The sequence below is a fragment of the Pleuronectes platessa genome, chromosome 11 (assembly GCF_947347685.1).
Source record: "Pleuronectes platessa chromosome 11, fPlePla1.1, whole genome shotgun sequence".
Taxonomy (NCBI): domain Eukaryota; kingdom Metazoa; phylum Chordata; class Actinopteri; order Pleuronectiformes; family Pleuronectidae; genus Pleuronectes; species Pleuronectes platessa.
In genome coordinates, this window is record NC_070636.1 from 3,288,827 (window position 1) to 3,305,179 (window position 16,353).

The 16,353-nt window shown below is 41.4% G+C and overlaps 1 protein-coding gene across 2 annotated transcripts; it reads right to left on the reverse strand.

Moving 5' to 3' along the window:
- Window positions 1-1,500: 1,500 nt before the first annotated feature.
- LOC128451522 (uncharacterized) lies at window positions 1,501-14,497 on the reverse strand. Of its 2 annotated transcripts, XM_053435386.1 has the most exons (9): window positions 14,438-14,497; window positions 13,507-13,609; window positions 13,113-13,372; window positions 10,516-10,618; window positions 10,122-10,381; window positions 7,703-7,805; window positions 7,309-7,568; window positions 3,603-3,920; window positions 1,501-2,206 (listed from the first exon to the last, which is right to left on the reverse strand). In XM_053435386.1, the coding sequence occupies exons 2-9, from the start codon at window positions 13,529-13,531 to the stop codon at window positions 2,108-2,110; spliced, it is 1,428 nt and encodes a 475-aa protein (XP_053291361.1). In that variant the 5' UTR covers window positions 13,532-13,609; window positions 14,438-14,497; the 3' UTR covers window positions 1,501-2,107. The 2 variants fall into 2 exon arrangements, with proteins under 2 accessions (XP_053291361.1, XP_053291362.1); XM_053435387.1 differs by lacking the exon at window positions 3,603-3,920.
- Window positions 14,498-16,353: the final 1,856 nt, after the last annotated feature.

Here is a 16,353-nt window from a genome sequence, read left to right on the forward strand (position 1 = left end):
AGGTCTGTACCGAGTGACAGTGTTGAAGTGATGACTCAGTGTTCAGTCTGGTTGGATTCCAGTTGTGTCTCAGGTTGGCCATCCTAGATGAACATTCAACTCCTGTTAACTCCTTAACAGACTTTTACAAATTGTTGACATCAGCCTTAGGTTCTCTATGAGACTGTCTATGCTAGTAAAGTTACACTTCCTATAATTTATTTATATTTAACACAATAATTCAGTGAAGTCTGCCTGAGATTAACTATGTAAAAACTGAAGGTAGCAGACGAGTTTAGTTTTCACTGTAACACGTTACAACAGAACACCAATATTCTTACTAATAGAGAGCAATGCAGATATGACTTTAAATACTCAGGTGGTGTTCAGTGCCGGGGAGTAGCGTTTAGCTCCGGTAGAGCCGAGCAGGCAGCAGGCTAGGAGCGGCACTCGGCACGCTGACTGTGACGTCACATGAATTTCAAACCTCTATATCTTTCAAACGAGGGAGTTAGAAAAAAAATTCACCCCCTCAGAGTTGTCATGAAGGATGAACCTTGCGATTGAGACTAAAACCAATTTTTGTACCAGGCTGTAAACAGGTTTAATTCTGCTCTAAAGTCGGCCGTTTTAACAATGTAGTCAATGGGACTTTCTGTTTCTTGGAGCCAGCCTCAAGTGGCCACCCAGTGAACTGCAGCTTTTTACACTTCCGTATCGGCTTCACCGCTCAGACCAGGATGTTGCCCCTTGAGTTCGACCTACATGTGAAACCACAGCCCTGAGCACATGTTCTTTGTTCTGGGAACAAACCAGAGCGTCCAGAACTCAATCTCCCAGGGCGCGTCAATGTCACACAAAGATGTGAAACCGACCGGAGACACGTTTCAACCACTATTGGTCAAACTGGGCCCCATGACCCATGAGGTCAACAGGCCAATATAAGCCCAGTTCTCCCATCCTTCTATCTCTTTCTACTCATCCCTCCGAGAGGAGAACACCGCTCTTTCCACGCAACCCTCCTTGTAGGACAAGTGCAGCTTGCCGCTCATCTCATCAAGGAAACCTCCTCTCAATCCAAACTCTACCAACCTTCAATCCTTCATCTGACTGGAGCGCCTGCCTATTGACCTCAGCACAACAGCTGCATCGCACAGCAGAACCACAAAAACTGGAGCCAAAACCCAGCAAGACGACTTCACTGGACTTCAAACAGCACAGCAACCTTTTTTATTTTTCTTTCAACGGACGGGTAACACAACTGGGCTTTACAATTATACTAGGCTAATCAAAGACTGCTTATTGATTATGTGTGATGTTTATAAATTTGATCCGTGTTGCTGTGATATCTTGGTTTTAAGTTATTTGAAAGTTAATGTTATTCATGTTATGCTCTTCAGTCTTTCTCTGCATGCATCTAGTATCTTTCTCTAATTTGACACCAACACACATACTCGCATATCTCCCCCACACATCTCTCTGACCCCCGCTAAAATGAGGAAAATAATATACATAGAGAAATGTATTTTAAATTATTTTATTGCAAATAAATTGTGTTCAAATGATTATTTGATCCGTTTAAAAAATGAAGAACTACATGAAAGACAAAGAAACATCACATTACATTTCAATTAGCTGATGATTTTATCCAAAGTCACAATAAGTGCATCAACCATGAGAGAACAAACCCAGAACAACAAGAATCAAGTACAATTTGCTTCAAAAAGGCCAAACTACAAAGTGTTATATGTAAGTGTTATATAAGTGCTACTAGATATATAGAGGTGATACTAAACAGATATAGAAGTATGTATTTTTTATCTTTTATCCAAGGTGAAGTCTGCAGAGATGTGTCTTTAGTTCAATCATCCAGATGATTTAATGCCTTATTGTCTTTTCTGATTCAAGGTCAAGTCTTTTAACTGTGTTGAAACCTTTTTCTCTCCAGATTCAACAAGTGAAATCGTTTATTCAAATAGTTAAAATAATAATCACTGTCAGCTACATGCCAACATTCATTGTTGCCAGTGTTTGGGATTTGCTCTTGTTTTGTTCTTGTTGTCTTCCTCTTCATCTTAACATCTGGAACGACTGCTTAACAGAGATCTACAAAAAGCAAATGCCCCACCTACTTGGCTACGATTTTTGTGACTGTGACGACTGTGGAGGCTGAGGCTCCCAGGATGCCCATGATGCCTGCGGAGCCTGCAATCAAAGTTTTTTTAACCTGCAAGAGACAAGATGAGCCAAACTGTTATTTTTTAAACAATCGACAAACTGAATGTCAAAGCATTTTGATAAACTGTCATTCAAATTGAATCTGTACGAGTGGAATGTCACTCAGTAATCAATCAATCACTCAATCAATCAATCAAATTTTATTTGTATAGCCCATATTCAAAAATCACAATTTGTCTCATAGGGCTTTAACCTGGTGTCACATCCTCTGCCCTTAACCATCAACAACAGTAAGGAAAAAATTCCCCAAAAAACTTTTAACAGGGTAAAGAGCATGTAGAAACATCATAGAGCCACATGTGAGGGATCCCTCTCCCAGGATGGACATAACTGAACAGATGTCAAGTGTAAGCTCTGACACAGTCCCCTTATGAAACCACACTTAAAGGTTCAGTGTGTAGAATCTAGTGACATCTAGTGGTGAAGTGTCATGTTGCAGCTGAACCTTTAATGGATGTGAGATGATTGGTTTAACATTCTGGATTATGTATACGACACAGTGAAGGTGACAGATGAACCCAGTGATTAAAGAGTTTGTTCATCTTCCTGGAGTGTTTGAAATATCACAATGGACTCACATCTGCATGTATTCAGCTGCAGTAGATTGTGTTAAATACATAAATAAATAGATAAAGGGCTCAATAAAATTAGTTTTAACTACTTCTGTTCTGCTGTGATTAGAGTTGAAATGTTTCAGAAGATTATTTAATCTATTATAAATCATGTACTGATTCATTCTGTCCACATGGCAGAAAACTGAACCAAACAACCTAAACTTTACCTGATTAAACCTGTTTATAAAACAGATTTACCATCTATAACATTCAGTTACTATCACTACTATGTGAAGATGTATTTTCAACATTATTAATCAGTATTTATTCTGCAATAGCCTTTCAGAATATTTATATTCCTCTCAAGGGTCATTTTAATCGTTTCCACACATTTCACGTTTTACATATTTGCTTTATTTTGACTTATTTATATTCATATTAATTTAAAGTAGAATTTACAATTAAACAGTATAATGTCAAGCCTCATTTACATTTGATGTAATAAGGGTTTGATAACGACACCATAGTAATATATATCGGCTGATGTATTAGTATCAGAAATGATTTATATCCCCAATATCAGTATCTCCACTACATGCACTTCAGATAACTATTATGAATCCTGTCTCTTTGATTCTTTGGAGTCATATCAGAGTTGTAGAGAGAGCTTCTCAGTTAGCGGAGCGTTCAAGACCATGACTCACTTTGTGGAGAAAAGAGAAAGGAAGACTCGTCTACTGTCAATCATCTTTTAACAAACACAACATCTACACACTAATTCTGCTGTGGAAGAGTTAACGAGGTTAATGAACACAACAGTTAGATACACACCTGACGAGACTTTGCCTTGCCGTATCGCATCTCGGTAGCAAAGTGCTCACAGTTGTTATTGACAAGGGCGTACTGTAGCTGGCGGCCGACCATCGCACGGGCCTCCTTCACTATGACGGAAGGATCACGAGCTTTGTACTTTTTATCCAGCAGATTGTTGACCTTGTAACGGTCATTGCCGACCACATCGGTGAGCTTCTGACGCAATACAGATCCGTCTCTAACGAAATGAACCACTTCATCCTCTCCAATGTAGACGGCCCAGTGCTTATAGATCCCACGGAAGATCTCAATCAGGTCTCCTGGTTTTCCTTTAAACTATAAAAAAACATGAAAACACAAATATTAACAATAAACTGGACATGTAGTCAATGTGAATGTGCAGTGATCAAAGTGCTCTTCATCGTGGCTTCCTGTTGTATTTGTTTGTGTTCACAAGCACGAGGGTCATACGAGGACACAGCCCTGCCACAGGTTGACGTATGAAAGAAACTCGACTAATGAATCAGGACTTGGAGGAAAGTTCACTGGAGTCGTCTCTGTCTTTCAAGCATTAAATCATCAGAGGTGAAGACAACAAGAAGTTCTGTTGAAGTTGTGAAGAAGTTGAGGCAGCATTAAATCAGAAAGTCCAAACGCTGCAGTTCTAGTTTTCACTCTGCAAACGAACCAAACCACGGTTCAGTTTGACCCTGAACGCCTCTTTTGGTCGGAGGAACCTTTCACACCTGATATTTAAATTCAGACAAAACTGAAAAGTCAAAGTGTCGTGAACAAACAAGGAAGGTGTGAAAGCTTCTTTAGAAACTAACCAGTTGTGGTTATTGTACAGATAATTTCAAACATGTCTGAAAATGGATATTTTTACCTCCAGTATTTATTTCCATTACAAAGACCGATATTCATGTTTATGTATTTTACTTGTTGCATCACTTTGTGTCACACAAGGACTTTAACTGCCAATAACTCACTTAAATAAATAGTTAACATTTATTTATTTATTATGTCGACCTTTTGACCTTATTTACATTACATTTCTCTCCTGGTGTTTAAACTCAGAGTGGAAGAGTTTGATTATGTGATTTTTGTGACATCAAACAACATGAAGTGTTTCAGCTGGCGGAAGGAAGGACACCAAGCTAAAGCATGTCCACAGAGAAATAAAACAGCTGATACTCAGGAAAAACAGAAGGGGACAAGTGGAGTCCAACAGGAGAGGCAGGTGAATGAGGAGAGACAGGGGAGGTCCCAAAGGAAGCTCAGGTGAGTGAGGAAGGACCGGAGGGGAAGGGGGGGGGGACCAACAGGTAGATCAGGTGAGTGATATTGACATGGAGAGAGACGAGGAGGTGCTTAAAGTTCCTCATCTGAAAAGACAGACCAGGAGCAACAGTGGAAGCTCAAAAGCAAAGAAAGGGACAGTGAAGAAAGGAGGGAGAGGAGCAGCAGAGTCTGAGTCCGGCATGAAGACCGACTGCTGACAGTGAATCCTCCGACTTCAAGACAGGAAGCCAGAAGAACTCAAGAAGCTACAGTGCGGGAAGATGAAAGTGTTTCACCAATAAACAAAGAATATGAAAGGATTGAAAATAGAAGATTATTTCTCTGATAAAGAGCAGTTTTCAAACTCTGCCCGGCTGCACATGAGCAGCAAGGGCAGAGGAAGTTTCACTGACCAGGAGATATACAGACTCAAGAGGATTGTTCAGAGAATTAAACAACAGAAAAACAAAGATGAAGATGATGAATAAAGTTTTACACACTGATTACCAATCAGTCCTGTTTTTGTGTGGATTTTTCATATTTTACAACATGACTCTTTTAAACATCAGTTCATTGAATGTAAAAGGAGCCAGAGATGCTGTGAAGAGGTCTCTGATGTTCCAGCAAATAAAACTGAAAAGAACTGAGGTGGTGTTTTTACAAGAAACTCATAGTGACTCAAAATATGTGAATGAGTTGAAAAGGGAGAGTTGGGGGGGGGTATCATCTTCTCCAAGAGGATTGCACCAGAGTCTTTGGAAGTGGAGGAGGTGGTGGAGGGCAGATTACTGATGGTGAGGGCAAAGGTCGAGCAGTTTTATTTGATTTTTATGAATGTTTATCCTCCGGTCTCAGGACCTGACAGAGTCTGTTTTCTAAAGGTTTTAGACACAGTTTTAAGCAAAGGAAAAATTGATGATATTTTATTTTTAGGAGGTGATTTTAATTGTACAGAAAATTATGTTTTAGACCGGAACCACCTGGAGCCCCACAGAGCTTCGCAGAATGCACTGAGGCAGCTGCTGCAGGCCCATGAGCTGTGTGATGTGTGGAGAAAAATGAATGAAAATAAGAGACAATACACCTGGACTCATTGCAGAGGGAATCTCATTTCCATGGCGAGGTTGGACCGGTTTTATTGTTTTAAACACAATTTTAGCATCTTCAGAAAGTGCAGTATTCTCCCAGTTGGTTTTACAGATCACGCGCTGGTTGTGTGCAACGTTTTTATCTCTAAGTTAAAGTCTAGAAGCGAGTCTGGCATTTTAACACGTCTCTTTTATGTGATGCACATTTTAATGATGTTTTAAAGTTTTTTTGGAGCGGTTTTATAGAAAGAAAAAATTATTTAATTTATTTTAAACTGTGGTGGGACTGTGGGAAGGTTGAGATAAAGCAGCTCTGTCAACAGTATACCCTCAATGTTACAAGAGACATAACCAGATCTATGGAGGATCTAGAGTCGGAAATTGTGGTGGTGCTGAATTTAATAGATTCCACTGGAAATCGAGATCTTATTAAAGATCTCAAGTCTAAAAAATCTGCTCTTACAGACCTACTGGGCTCTATGGCTCAGGGGGCGCTGGTCAGGTCACGGTTCCAGGCGGCAGCGCTCATGGATGCACTGTCTAAATTATTCATTGAACTGGAGAAGAAGAACGGACAAAGCAGAATCATCCACACTTTGCGATCTCCTGGAGGAGAAGAACTCAGAAGCAGCGAGGAGATCCAGAAAAGAGGCGTGAGTTTTTACACTGATCTGTATAAAAGTGAATACACTGAGAACAATTCCCTGTATGACTCATTCTGTGGAGAGCTGCCCAAAGTCCCTCAAGACGTGAACACTGGGTTGGATGGCCCCCTGTCGATGCAAGAACTCTACACGGCCCTGCAGAGCATGGGGGGGGGAAAGGCCCCAGATATCGACGGGATTCCGGTAGAGTTCTTCAAAGATTTCTGGAGTGAGATGGGGGAAGATCTTTTAACTGTTTTTAACTGGAGTTTTAGAGACTTGGTGCTGGTCGCTCCTATGCACAGATACAAGATATTTTCAAAAGCGCTTGCAAACCATCTGAGAGAGGTGATGGATCAAGTAGTTCACCAAGACCAGACCTACTGTGTGCCTGGTAGGTCTATCCTGGACAATGTGTCCTTAATTCGGGATATTGTGGACATCTCTAGTGCATTAGGCACAGTATCTCCACTACATGCACTTCAAATATCTATTAGGAATCCTGTCTCTTTGATTCTTTTGAGTCATATCAGAGTTGTAGAGAGAGCTTCTCAGTTAGCGGAGGGTTCAAGCCCATGACTCACTTTGTGGAGAAAACAGAAAGGAAGACTCGTCCACTGTCAATCACCTTTTAACAAACACAACATCTACACACTAATTCTACTTTGAAAGAGTTAACGAGGTTAACGAACACAACAGTTAGATACACACCTGACGAGACTCTGCCACGCCGTATCGCAGGTCGGTAAGAAAGTGCTCACTGTTGTTAGTGACAACTTTGTACGGTAGCACCTGGCCCACCATCGCACGGGCCTCCTTCGCTATGACGTAGGGCTTACGAGCATCATACAGGTCATCCAGCAGATTGTTGACCTGGTAACAGTCATTGCCGACCACGTCAGTGAGCTTCTCACACTTCACCTTTCCATCGCTGCTGCTCAGACTCTCCAACGACCCAGATGAGTCACCACCTGTGTGTTTTATAGAAAAGACAAACAGGAAGAACAGGGAGGCAAAGAAAGAGGAAAGGAGGAAGGAGCCATCATGAAATACACGTCATGTCCATGTTATATTCTAACATGAATATAGTTATCACTTCACTCACCGTCTGGAACTAAATGAACCACTTCATTCTCTCCGATGTAGACGGCCCAGTGCTCAGAGGACCCACGGAAGATCTCGATCAGGTCTCCTGGTATTCCTTTAAACTAAAAAGAAACATGAAAATAAAAATAAAAATAATAAAGTGGACATGTATTCAATGTTAATGTGCATCAAAGTGCTCTTCATCGTGGCTTCCTGTTGTATTTGTTTGTGTTCACGAGCACGAGGGTCATACGACGACACAGCCCTGCCACAGGTTGACGTACCAAAGAAACTCGACTAATGAATCAGGACTTGGAGGAAAGTTCACTGGAGTCATCTCTGTCTTTCAAGCATTAAATCATCAGAGGTGAAGACAACAAGAAGTTCTGTTGAAGTTGTGAAGAAGTTGAGGCAGCATTAAATCAGAAAGTCCAAACTCTGCAGTTCTAGTTTTCACTCTGCACACGAACCAAACCACGTTTCAGTTTGACCCTGAACGCCTCTTTTGGTCGGAGGAACCTTTCACACCTGATATTTAAATCTGGACAAAACTGAAAAGTCAAAGTGTTGTGAACAAACAAGGAAGGTGTGAAAGCTTCTTTAGAAACTAACCTGTTGTGGTTATTGTACAGATAATTTCAAACATGTCTGAAAATGGATATTTTTACCTCCAGTATTTAGATTTATTTCCATTACACAGACCGATATTCATGTTTATGTATTTTACTTGTTGCATCACTTTGTGTCACAAAATGACTTAAACTGTCAATAACTCACTTTAGTTAATAGTTAACATTTATTTATTTATTATATTTACCTTTTGATCTTATTTATAATACATTCACAGATACGACAGCAAATCAGATAAATAAAATACTGGCTTTTGTTCCATGCAACATACTTTCCTTATTTCAAACGAACTGACAGCGCCTTAGTTCCTATTGGTGGTGCACACGTTTAGCTTTCATCTGCACAGTCACAATTTAGATTTATCATTAAATTTGCTTTACAGGGATTGTTCACCCAAAAAGGATAACTTGAAAACTCTCTCTCTCTGCTCCTTTTGTTTCTGAAATGCTCTGATCATTCATTATATATATTCCCCTTTTTTAGGGCCCGAGCACTGAATGGTGAGAGGCCCTATTGAAATTGTAAGGATTTTTCTTATTATTATTATTATTTCCCTTTTTGGACTTTTTCAGGGCCTGGACCTGCTCAAATTCCGACCAAAGTTTGCAGGAAGTACGAAGCCCAAAAAAGTTATCGTATTGAGATCTGTTTTTGTCTTTGTTCAGGTTTGATTCTGTTCAGTTACATTTGGTTAAAGTTTATAAAACTTAAGTTCTGTCCAGTCGACCCCTTATGGACCAGAATGTTACGGTTTGGTGGAGGAGATGGACCCAGGACCCAGAGGTTATAACAAAAAGGTGTATTTAATATAAAAGGGGTCTTTAAACAAGACAAAAACAAAACATAACCGGTGACTACTGGAGAGTCAAAAACCCAGGGATGAAAAACACAGGTGCCTACTCTGGTGAGCAGGAGCAGAAGTTGAGCGTCAAGGCGCACAAGGAACACAGAAGATCCGCAGGGGAAAACTGCACGAGACAGCAGTACAAAACAAACCTATAGAAGACTACGTGTAGAAACGAGGAGCACAACCACGAGTACGAACCGACAAAGGGCCTGGGGAACACAGAGGCTTAAATAGAGACACAGAGGGAAGGCAGGAGCAATTAACCACAGGTGAAACACATGAGGACTGGGAAGACAATCACCGAAAGGAAGAGAAGATAGAAACCACACACAAGGGACAGATACTACAAAATAAAACAGGAAACAGAAAATACACTGATGAGACTGAAATTAACAAACTAAAATGACAGGACATCCCACAGAACTCTGTATATTGTTCACTTTATGTTAAATAAATCTGTTTATCGTTGAAAACTATTCAGAATATTCATATCCCTCTCGAGGGGCATTTTAATCATTTCCACACATTTCACGCTCTATACATTTGCTTTATGTTCATTTATTTATATTCATATTAATTTAAAGTAGAGTTTACAGTTAAACAGTATAATATCAAGCCTCATTTACATTTGATGTAATAAGGGTTTGATAACGACACCACAGGAATATATATCAGCTGATGTATTAGTATCAGAAATGTTTTATATCCCCAATATCAGTATCTCCACTACATGCACTTCAGATAACTATTATGAATCCTGTCTCTTTGATTCTTTTGAGTCATATCAGAGTTGTAGAGAGAGCTTCTCAGTTAGTGGAGCGTTCAAGACCATGACTCACTTTGTGGAGAAAACAGAAAGGAAGACTCGTCTACTGTCAATCACCTTTTAACAAACACAACATCTACAAATCTGCTGTGGAAGAGTTAACGAGGTTAACGAACACAACAGTTAGATACACACCTGACGAGACTCTGCCACGCCGTATCGCATCTCGATAGCAAAGTGCTCACTGTTGTAAGTGTCAGTGTTGTACTGTAGCACCTGGCCCACCATCTTACGGGCCTTCCTCACTATGATGGAAGGATCACGAGCCTCGTACATGTCATCCAGCAGATTGTTGACCTGGTAACGGTCATTGCCGACCACATCGGTGAGCTTCTCACACTTCACCTTTCCATCGCTGCTGCTCAGACTCTCCAACGACCCAGATGACTGACCACCTGTGTGTTTTATAGAAAAGACAAACAGGAAGAACATGGAGGCAAAGAAAGAGGAAAGGAGGAAGGTGCCATCATGAAATACACGTCATGTCCATGTTATATTCTAACTTGAATTTGGTTATCACTTCACTCACCGTCTGGAACTAAATGAACCACTTCATTCTGTCCGATGTAGACGGCCCAGTGCTGATAGGTCCCACGGTTGATCTCCATCAGGTCTCCTGGTATTCCTTTAAACTAAAAAGAAACATGAAAATAAAAATATAAATAATAAAGTTGACATTTAGTCAATGTGAATGTGCAGTGATCAAAGTGCTCTTCATGGTGGCTTCCTGGTGTATTTGTTTGATGGGACAAAACGAATGAACCCATTGATTTAATTCGTTTTGTTTGAACTCTTAGATCATTTCGATTTTACTCTCACAAAACGACAACCATGTCGTTCCAGCATTAAATCATCAGAGGTGAAGACAACAAGAAGTTCTGTTGAAGTTATGAAGAAGTTGAGGCAGCATTAAATCAGGAAGTCCAAACTCTGCAGTTCTAGTTTTCACTCTGCAAACGAACCAAACCACGGTTCAGTTTGACCCTGAACGCCTCTTTTGGTCGGAGGAACCTTTCACACCTGATATTTAAATTCAGAAAAAGCTGAAAAGTCAAAGGTCGTGAACAAACAAGGAAGGTGTGAAAGCTTCTTTAGAAACTAGCATGTTGTGGTTTTTGCTCAGATAATTCAAACAAGATATTTTTACCTCCAGTATTTTGATTTATTTTCCATTACAAAAACGATCTTCATGTTTATGTATTTCATTTGTTGCATCACTTGTAATCATCACAGAGACATGAAGTTAGGATGTCTCTCACCCTGATAAGCCCTCAGGAGGTAAATACCCAATGGGAGGGAGCTATGGGTTATAAGAACACAACTCCTGCCTGTTCTTTGCTCATTTGTACATTTCATTTAGGTGTTGTGTACTGTGAGTCAATCTGCAGATGTTGGATTCAATTTACAGAAAGACAAGTGTTTGACATGTGATTGATTCACAGAAATTGCCACCAGAGCCACACAAGGACTTTGACTGTCAATAACTCACTTTAATTAAAATGTAACATTTATATATTTATTATCTACTTTTTAAACCTATTTATATTACATTTCTCTCTCTCGTGGGGGTTGTGGGGGAGGTGGTCGGGTGGGACTCGATCAAGTCGGCCTCCCGGATGAACAGAGCTATCGTGATGTTCTTAGACAATGAAACGAAGGTGAGCGAGGTGTAGGAGAAAGGAGTGGTGATCCACAACACTTTTAACCCTGTTCTCCCACTGGTAAACCCAGCCACGAGGGTGATGATCTCCACACACCCCCCTTTATAAAGAATGAGACTCTGGTGAAGGAACTGTCCCTATATGGTCAGATTGTGTCCCAGATCAAGATGGTGTCTCTTGGGAGTAAATCCCCCAAACGAAAGCATGTGGTGAGGAGGGGCACCTGGTGCGCTCCTGCCCGGTGAAGGTGGAGTGTGGCGGCTGGCGGGGAGTTCCCGCTCGCGGCTCCTCAGGTGGAGGGGGGGGCTCCGGAGACTGAGGTGGTTCAGGTAACCTCTAAAGCTGGGATATCCCCCTGTAAACAATGTATCTGAACAGGCAGGTTAGACAGACTGACAGCCAGCCAGAAGTAATTGAAAAAAAACTTAACTGTGAATGAAGTGAGCGAAAAGAATGAAACTGAGGAGAATCAGTTAAAAAAACGATTGAAAATGATGTTGTGTGAGGAGCATGAGTGATGATGATGAATTGTTAAAAATAACAGAGAAGAGGAAGAGCTCAGGGTCTGGGCAAAGCGAGGCCAAAGCCTGCAAGGCAAGCCGCAGGGCGAAGTCCAGCCAGGGGAGCGGTCTCTCCTCTCAGGAAGACGCTCATGGACTGTACCCCCCCTCTGACATAAAACCCTTTTTAAAAACCACTAAATACCAGAGGCTGCCCTTGGTGGAGGATCACTTCTCTGACCTCAAACTGTTTTTAAAGTCCTTCAAACCGCTCACAAGAAAAACAGTCAACGACGAGCTGTTAACGGATCAGGAGATTTACAGACTCAGGAAACTTGTGCTGAGACTAAAAGGCCAAATGATCCCCGATGATGAAGAGTTTTTAAAAGTCCTTTTACTTTTCTATTTTACTGACCTGTTTTCTGACTGTTTTTCTTTTTCTTTTATCCATGTTTGATTTTTAAAATCCGTACTTTAAATGTGAACGGAGCCAGAGCTGATTTTAAAAGAGCGTCTGTTTTTAAACTCATGGACATTAACAGAATAGACGTTATGTTTTTACAAGAAACCCACAGCCCCGAAGACAATGAGAGTGACTGAAGGAGGGCTTTTAACCTCTTAGGAGGCGGGTGAAATTATCCTAAAACACCTTTCTGAGGAATACCCAAAGTAAATTGAAAGCTTTTCTTGAACCATTTGGAGTACATTTTGGTAAACAGATGCCTGCAGATGACTCAAGCTGGGACTTATGAGCTGGAAAACACAATGGGACCACAGCATGAAGCCTTACCTAGCCCCCTGTTCAAATTCGATAACAATACCACAGAAAATGAATATTTTACACATGTTTTTCTTTTCAGGTTGGAGGACAAACACTCTACCCCTCAGCCACAGCCGCCCCAAAGAGTGGGGAAGAGTTGTGGAAGAGTTAACGAGGTTAACGAACACAACAGTTAGATACACACCTGACGAGACTCTGCCACGCCGTATCGCATCTCGATAGCAAAGTGCTCACAGTTGTAAGTGACAACGTTGTACGATAGCACCTGGCCCACCATCTCACGAGCCTTCTTCACTATGATGGAAGGATCACGAGCCTCGTACATGTCATCCAGCAGATTGCTGACCTGGTAACGGTCATTGCCGACCACATCAGTGAGCTTCTCACGCTTCACCTTTCCATTGCTGCTGCTCGGATTTGCAGACGAAACAGATGACTGACCACCTGTGTGTTTAATAGAAAAGACAAAGAGGAAGAACATGGAGGCAAAGAAAGAGGAAAGGAGGAAGGTGCCATCATGAAATACACGTCATGTCCATGTTATATTGTTACGTGAATATAGTTATCACTTCACTCACCATCTGGAACTAAATGAACCACCATTTGTCCTCCGATGTAGACGGCCCAGTGCTGATAGGACCCACGGAAGATCTCGATCAAGTCTCCTTGTTTTCCATTAAACTAAAAAGAAACATGAAAATACAAATATAATTAATAAAGTGTACATGTAGTCAATGTGAATGTGCAGTGATCGAAGTGCTCTTCATCGTGTCTTCCTGTTGTATTTGTTTGTGTTCACGAGCACGAGGGTCATACGAGGACACAGCCCTGCCACAGGTTGACGTACCAAAGAAACTCGACTAATGAATCAGGACTTGGAGGAAAGTTCACTGGAGTCGTTTTTGTCGTTCAAGCATTAAATCATCAGAGGTGAAGACAACAAGAAGTTCTGTTGAAGTTGTGAAGAAGTTGAGGCAGCATTAAATCAGAAATCCAAACTCAACCCACACCTGATATTTAAATTCAGACAAAACTGAAAAGTCAAAGGGTCGTGAACAAACAAGGAAGGTGTGAAAGTGTCTTTAGAAACTAACCTGTTGTGGTTATTGCACAGATAATTTCTAACATGTCTGAAAATGGATATTTTTACCTCCAGTATTTATTTCCATTACAAAGACCGATCTTCATGTTCATGTATTTTACTTGTTGCATCACTTTGTGTCACACAAGGACTTTAACTGTCAATAACTCACAATTTATTTATTATGTCTACCTTTTGACCTTATTGATATTACATTTCTCTCTTTCACTTTCACTCTCTCTCTCTCTTCTCCTTTTGTTTCTGAAATGCTCTTTTGTTCAGGTTCGATTCTGTTCAGTTAGATTTGTTAAATTTGATAAAACCTATCATTCAAATGGTAATGTTATATTTCTCCCGACTTAAACAGTTTTCCCTGTAAAGGAACAAAAACTAAATCTACTTTAACTAATGAGCAGCAGGAGACTCACCGTTCATGCCATGTCTTCAGCTCTTTGTCTATCAGCTTCTGACGCAGAGTCTTTGTGTTTGCACTGAAAGGACCTGTATAACCTGCCTGCACACCTCCTAATGTAAAAATAACTTCATAGATCATTTTCTATGAATTGGGCATCAGGTGTATTGTGTACACACAATTATTCAAAAGCTAAATAAGTCTTATAAATCAATTAATGACAGGTGCTTAATTATATACAATAAACAAAAGAACAGGGAATAATAAAGTACAGGAAAGCCAGGCTAAATGAAGCAAACATCAGGTGGAACTGAGCAAAAAGCATGTTAAAACCATGCAAAGTATATTTACCTATCACTCCGTAGTGGTTGCTAAGCTCAGGTGGGGCTTTGGCCAAATTCTGTCGTTCACCATTCCATTGCTAATGCTCGAGTTTGCCGACGAGCCAGATGATTTACCACCTGTGTGTTAAATAACCAGTAGTGATGAATACTCACAAGGCCGAGGAAGAGTGAACATACCAACAGCGCCTTTAGGATCACTTAAGGGCTGCTCGATTATGGAAAAAATCAAAATCACGATTATTTTTGGACAATATCGAAATCACGATTATTCAAACGATTATGTGCCCTTATTCTGAAGTCTATGCTTTATTCTTTAAATACTGGAGCATGCGCAATAAAGTTAATCACTTCCGGTTCAGGTAAACACCGATGACGGCCCGTGTCTTATTCCTCTGTGAAACCAGGATATCGGTGCCCGGTTATTCAAACCCTTAATGATGGCAACCCTAACACTCTCTGATCGGCTGACCGGCGCGGAGAAATGCGGGTCCGGTCTGGCCGCTCTGAACAGCCAGGCGGGAGCGCGCTTTAAGGCTGCATCGACGGACTCGTTTTGGTTTATACTTCTCTAACGTGCTGCGCGTGTTGCAACGCAATTCAGAACCAGAACCCTAGGCGGAGTAACGTTTTTTTTCAAAGACAAAACACACAAAGAAGAGACGTCTTCTTCTTCGTCGACTGTTTATTTACATCGCCACTCCGGCTCCTCATAGCCTATTTCTGGCGGACAAATCGGCCAGTCAGTGACGGGTTATACAAGTGGTCTTACTTTCGGATCTCTTCTGCCAAGTGCCCCTCTATTTGGTCCATATTCGTTCTTCTAAATCTTCCGTGATTTCCGCGTATTGTGGGGCAGGAAACCGGAAACTAGACTCCGGACGGGATGTAGTAAGCAGACCAATCACAAGCCTTGCGGGCTGCGTGAGGCTCGCGTCGCTTTGTCGTGTAGTTAGAAAAATTGGCGGACGCACGCAAGCCCGCAGAGGGCACGAAAGGGGCGTGTTGCGTGTCAGTGTGCAACCCGACTATAATTCGGCCTTTAGAATAGCGGGGCGCGGCGCGGCAGCTACATGGTTTGCTGTGGCTCGATCAAACTGGGCTGGGCTCCCTGCTTTTTCACTCGCGCTGTTTTTTTCACCGCCGGTCACCACACACACACAACTCGCCTCCTACACTTTACGGCTGCTTGAGAGTGAGAGCCAGTCGGCTGAGCAGCTGGAAAGGACTGAATGGTGCATCCACGTCTCTTTCGAAAAAAATGCCAAATAATCTCTCAGGGTTATGGTGGAAAGGATCAAGATCAAGATCGAGCTAAAAAAGAGGAAGAAGCACAGACCTGCTCAAACCAAGCCACAGGTGGATGGAGACGCAGCCAATCAGCAACCAGACTGACCCAACTATCGCTCTCCTACAGGAGGAGAAAAATAGGGGAATCTATGGTGGAAAGAAGCCAATCGTTTTCAAGATCAAGCTCAAGAAGAAGATAAAGCGCAGACCTGTTCAAACTGAGTCGTTGGCAGCTGCTGCCTTCTCTGAAGAGCAGCCACAGGTGGAAGTTGATGTTTCATCCACCCAGAACACTGAGGAG

Excerpts from the sequence above, each read along its gene's own strand:
- LOC128451522 (XM_053435386.1), bottom strand. The coding sequence starts at position 13,531 with ATGGTGGTTCATTTAGTTCCAGATG. Across the intron at positions 10,382-10,515 it reads GGTTCATTTAGTTCCAGACG|GTGGTCAGTCATCTGGGTCG; the intron begins GTGAGTGAAGTG and ends TAAAACACACAG. Across the intron at positions 3,921-7,308 it reads GCGTGGCAGAGTCTCGTCAG|TTTAAAGGAAAACCAGGAGA; the intron begins GTGTGTATCTAA and ends GTTTTTTTATAG.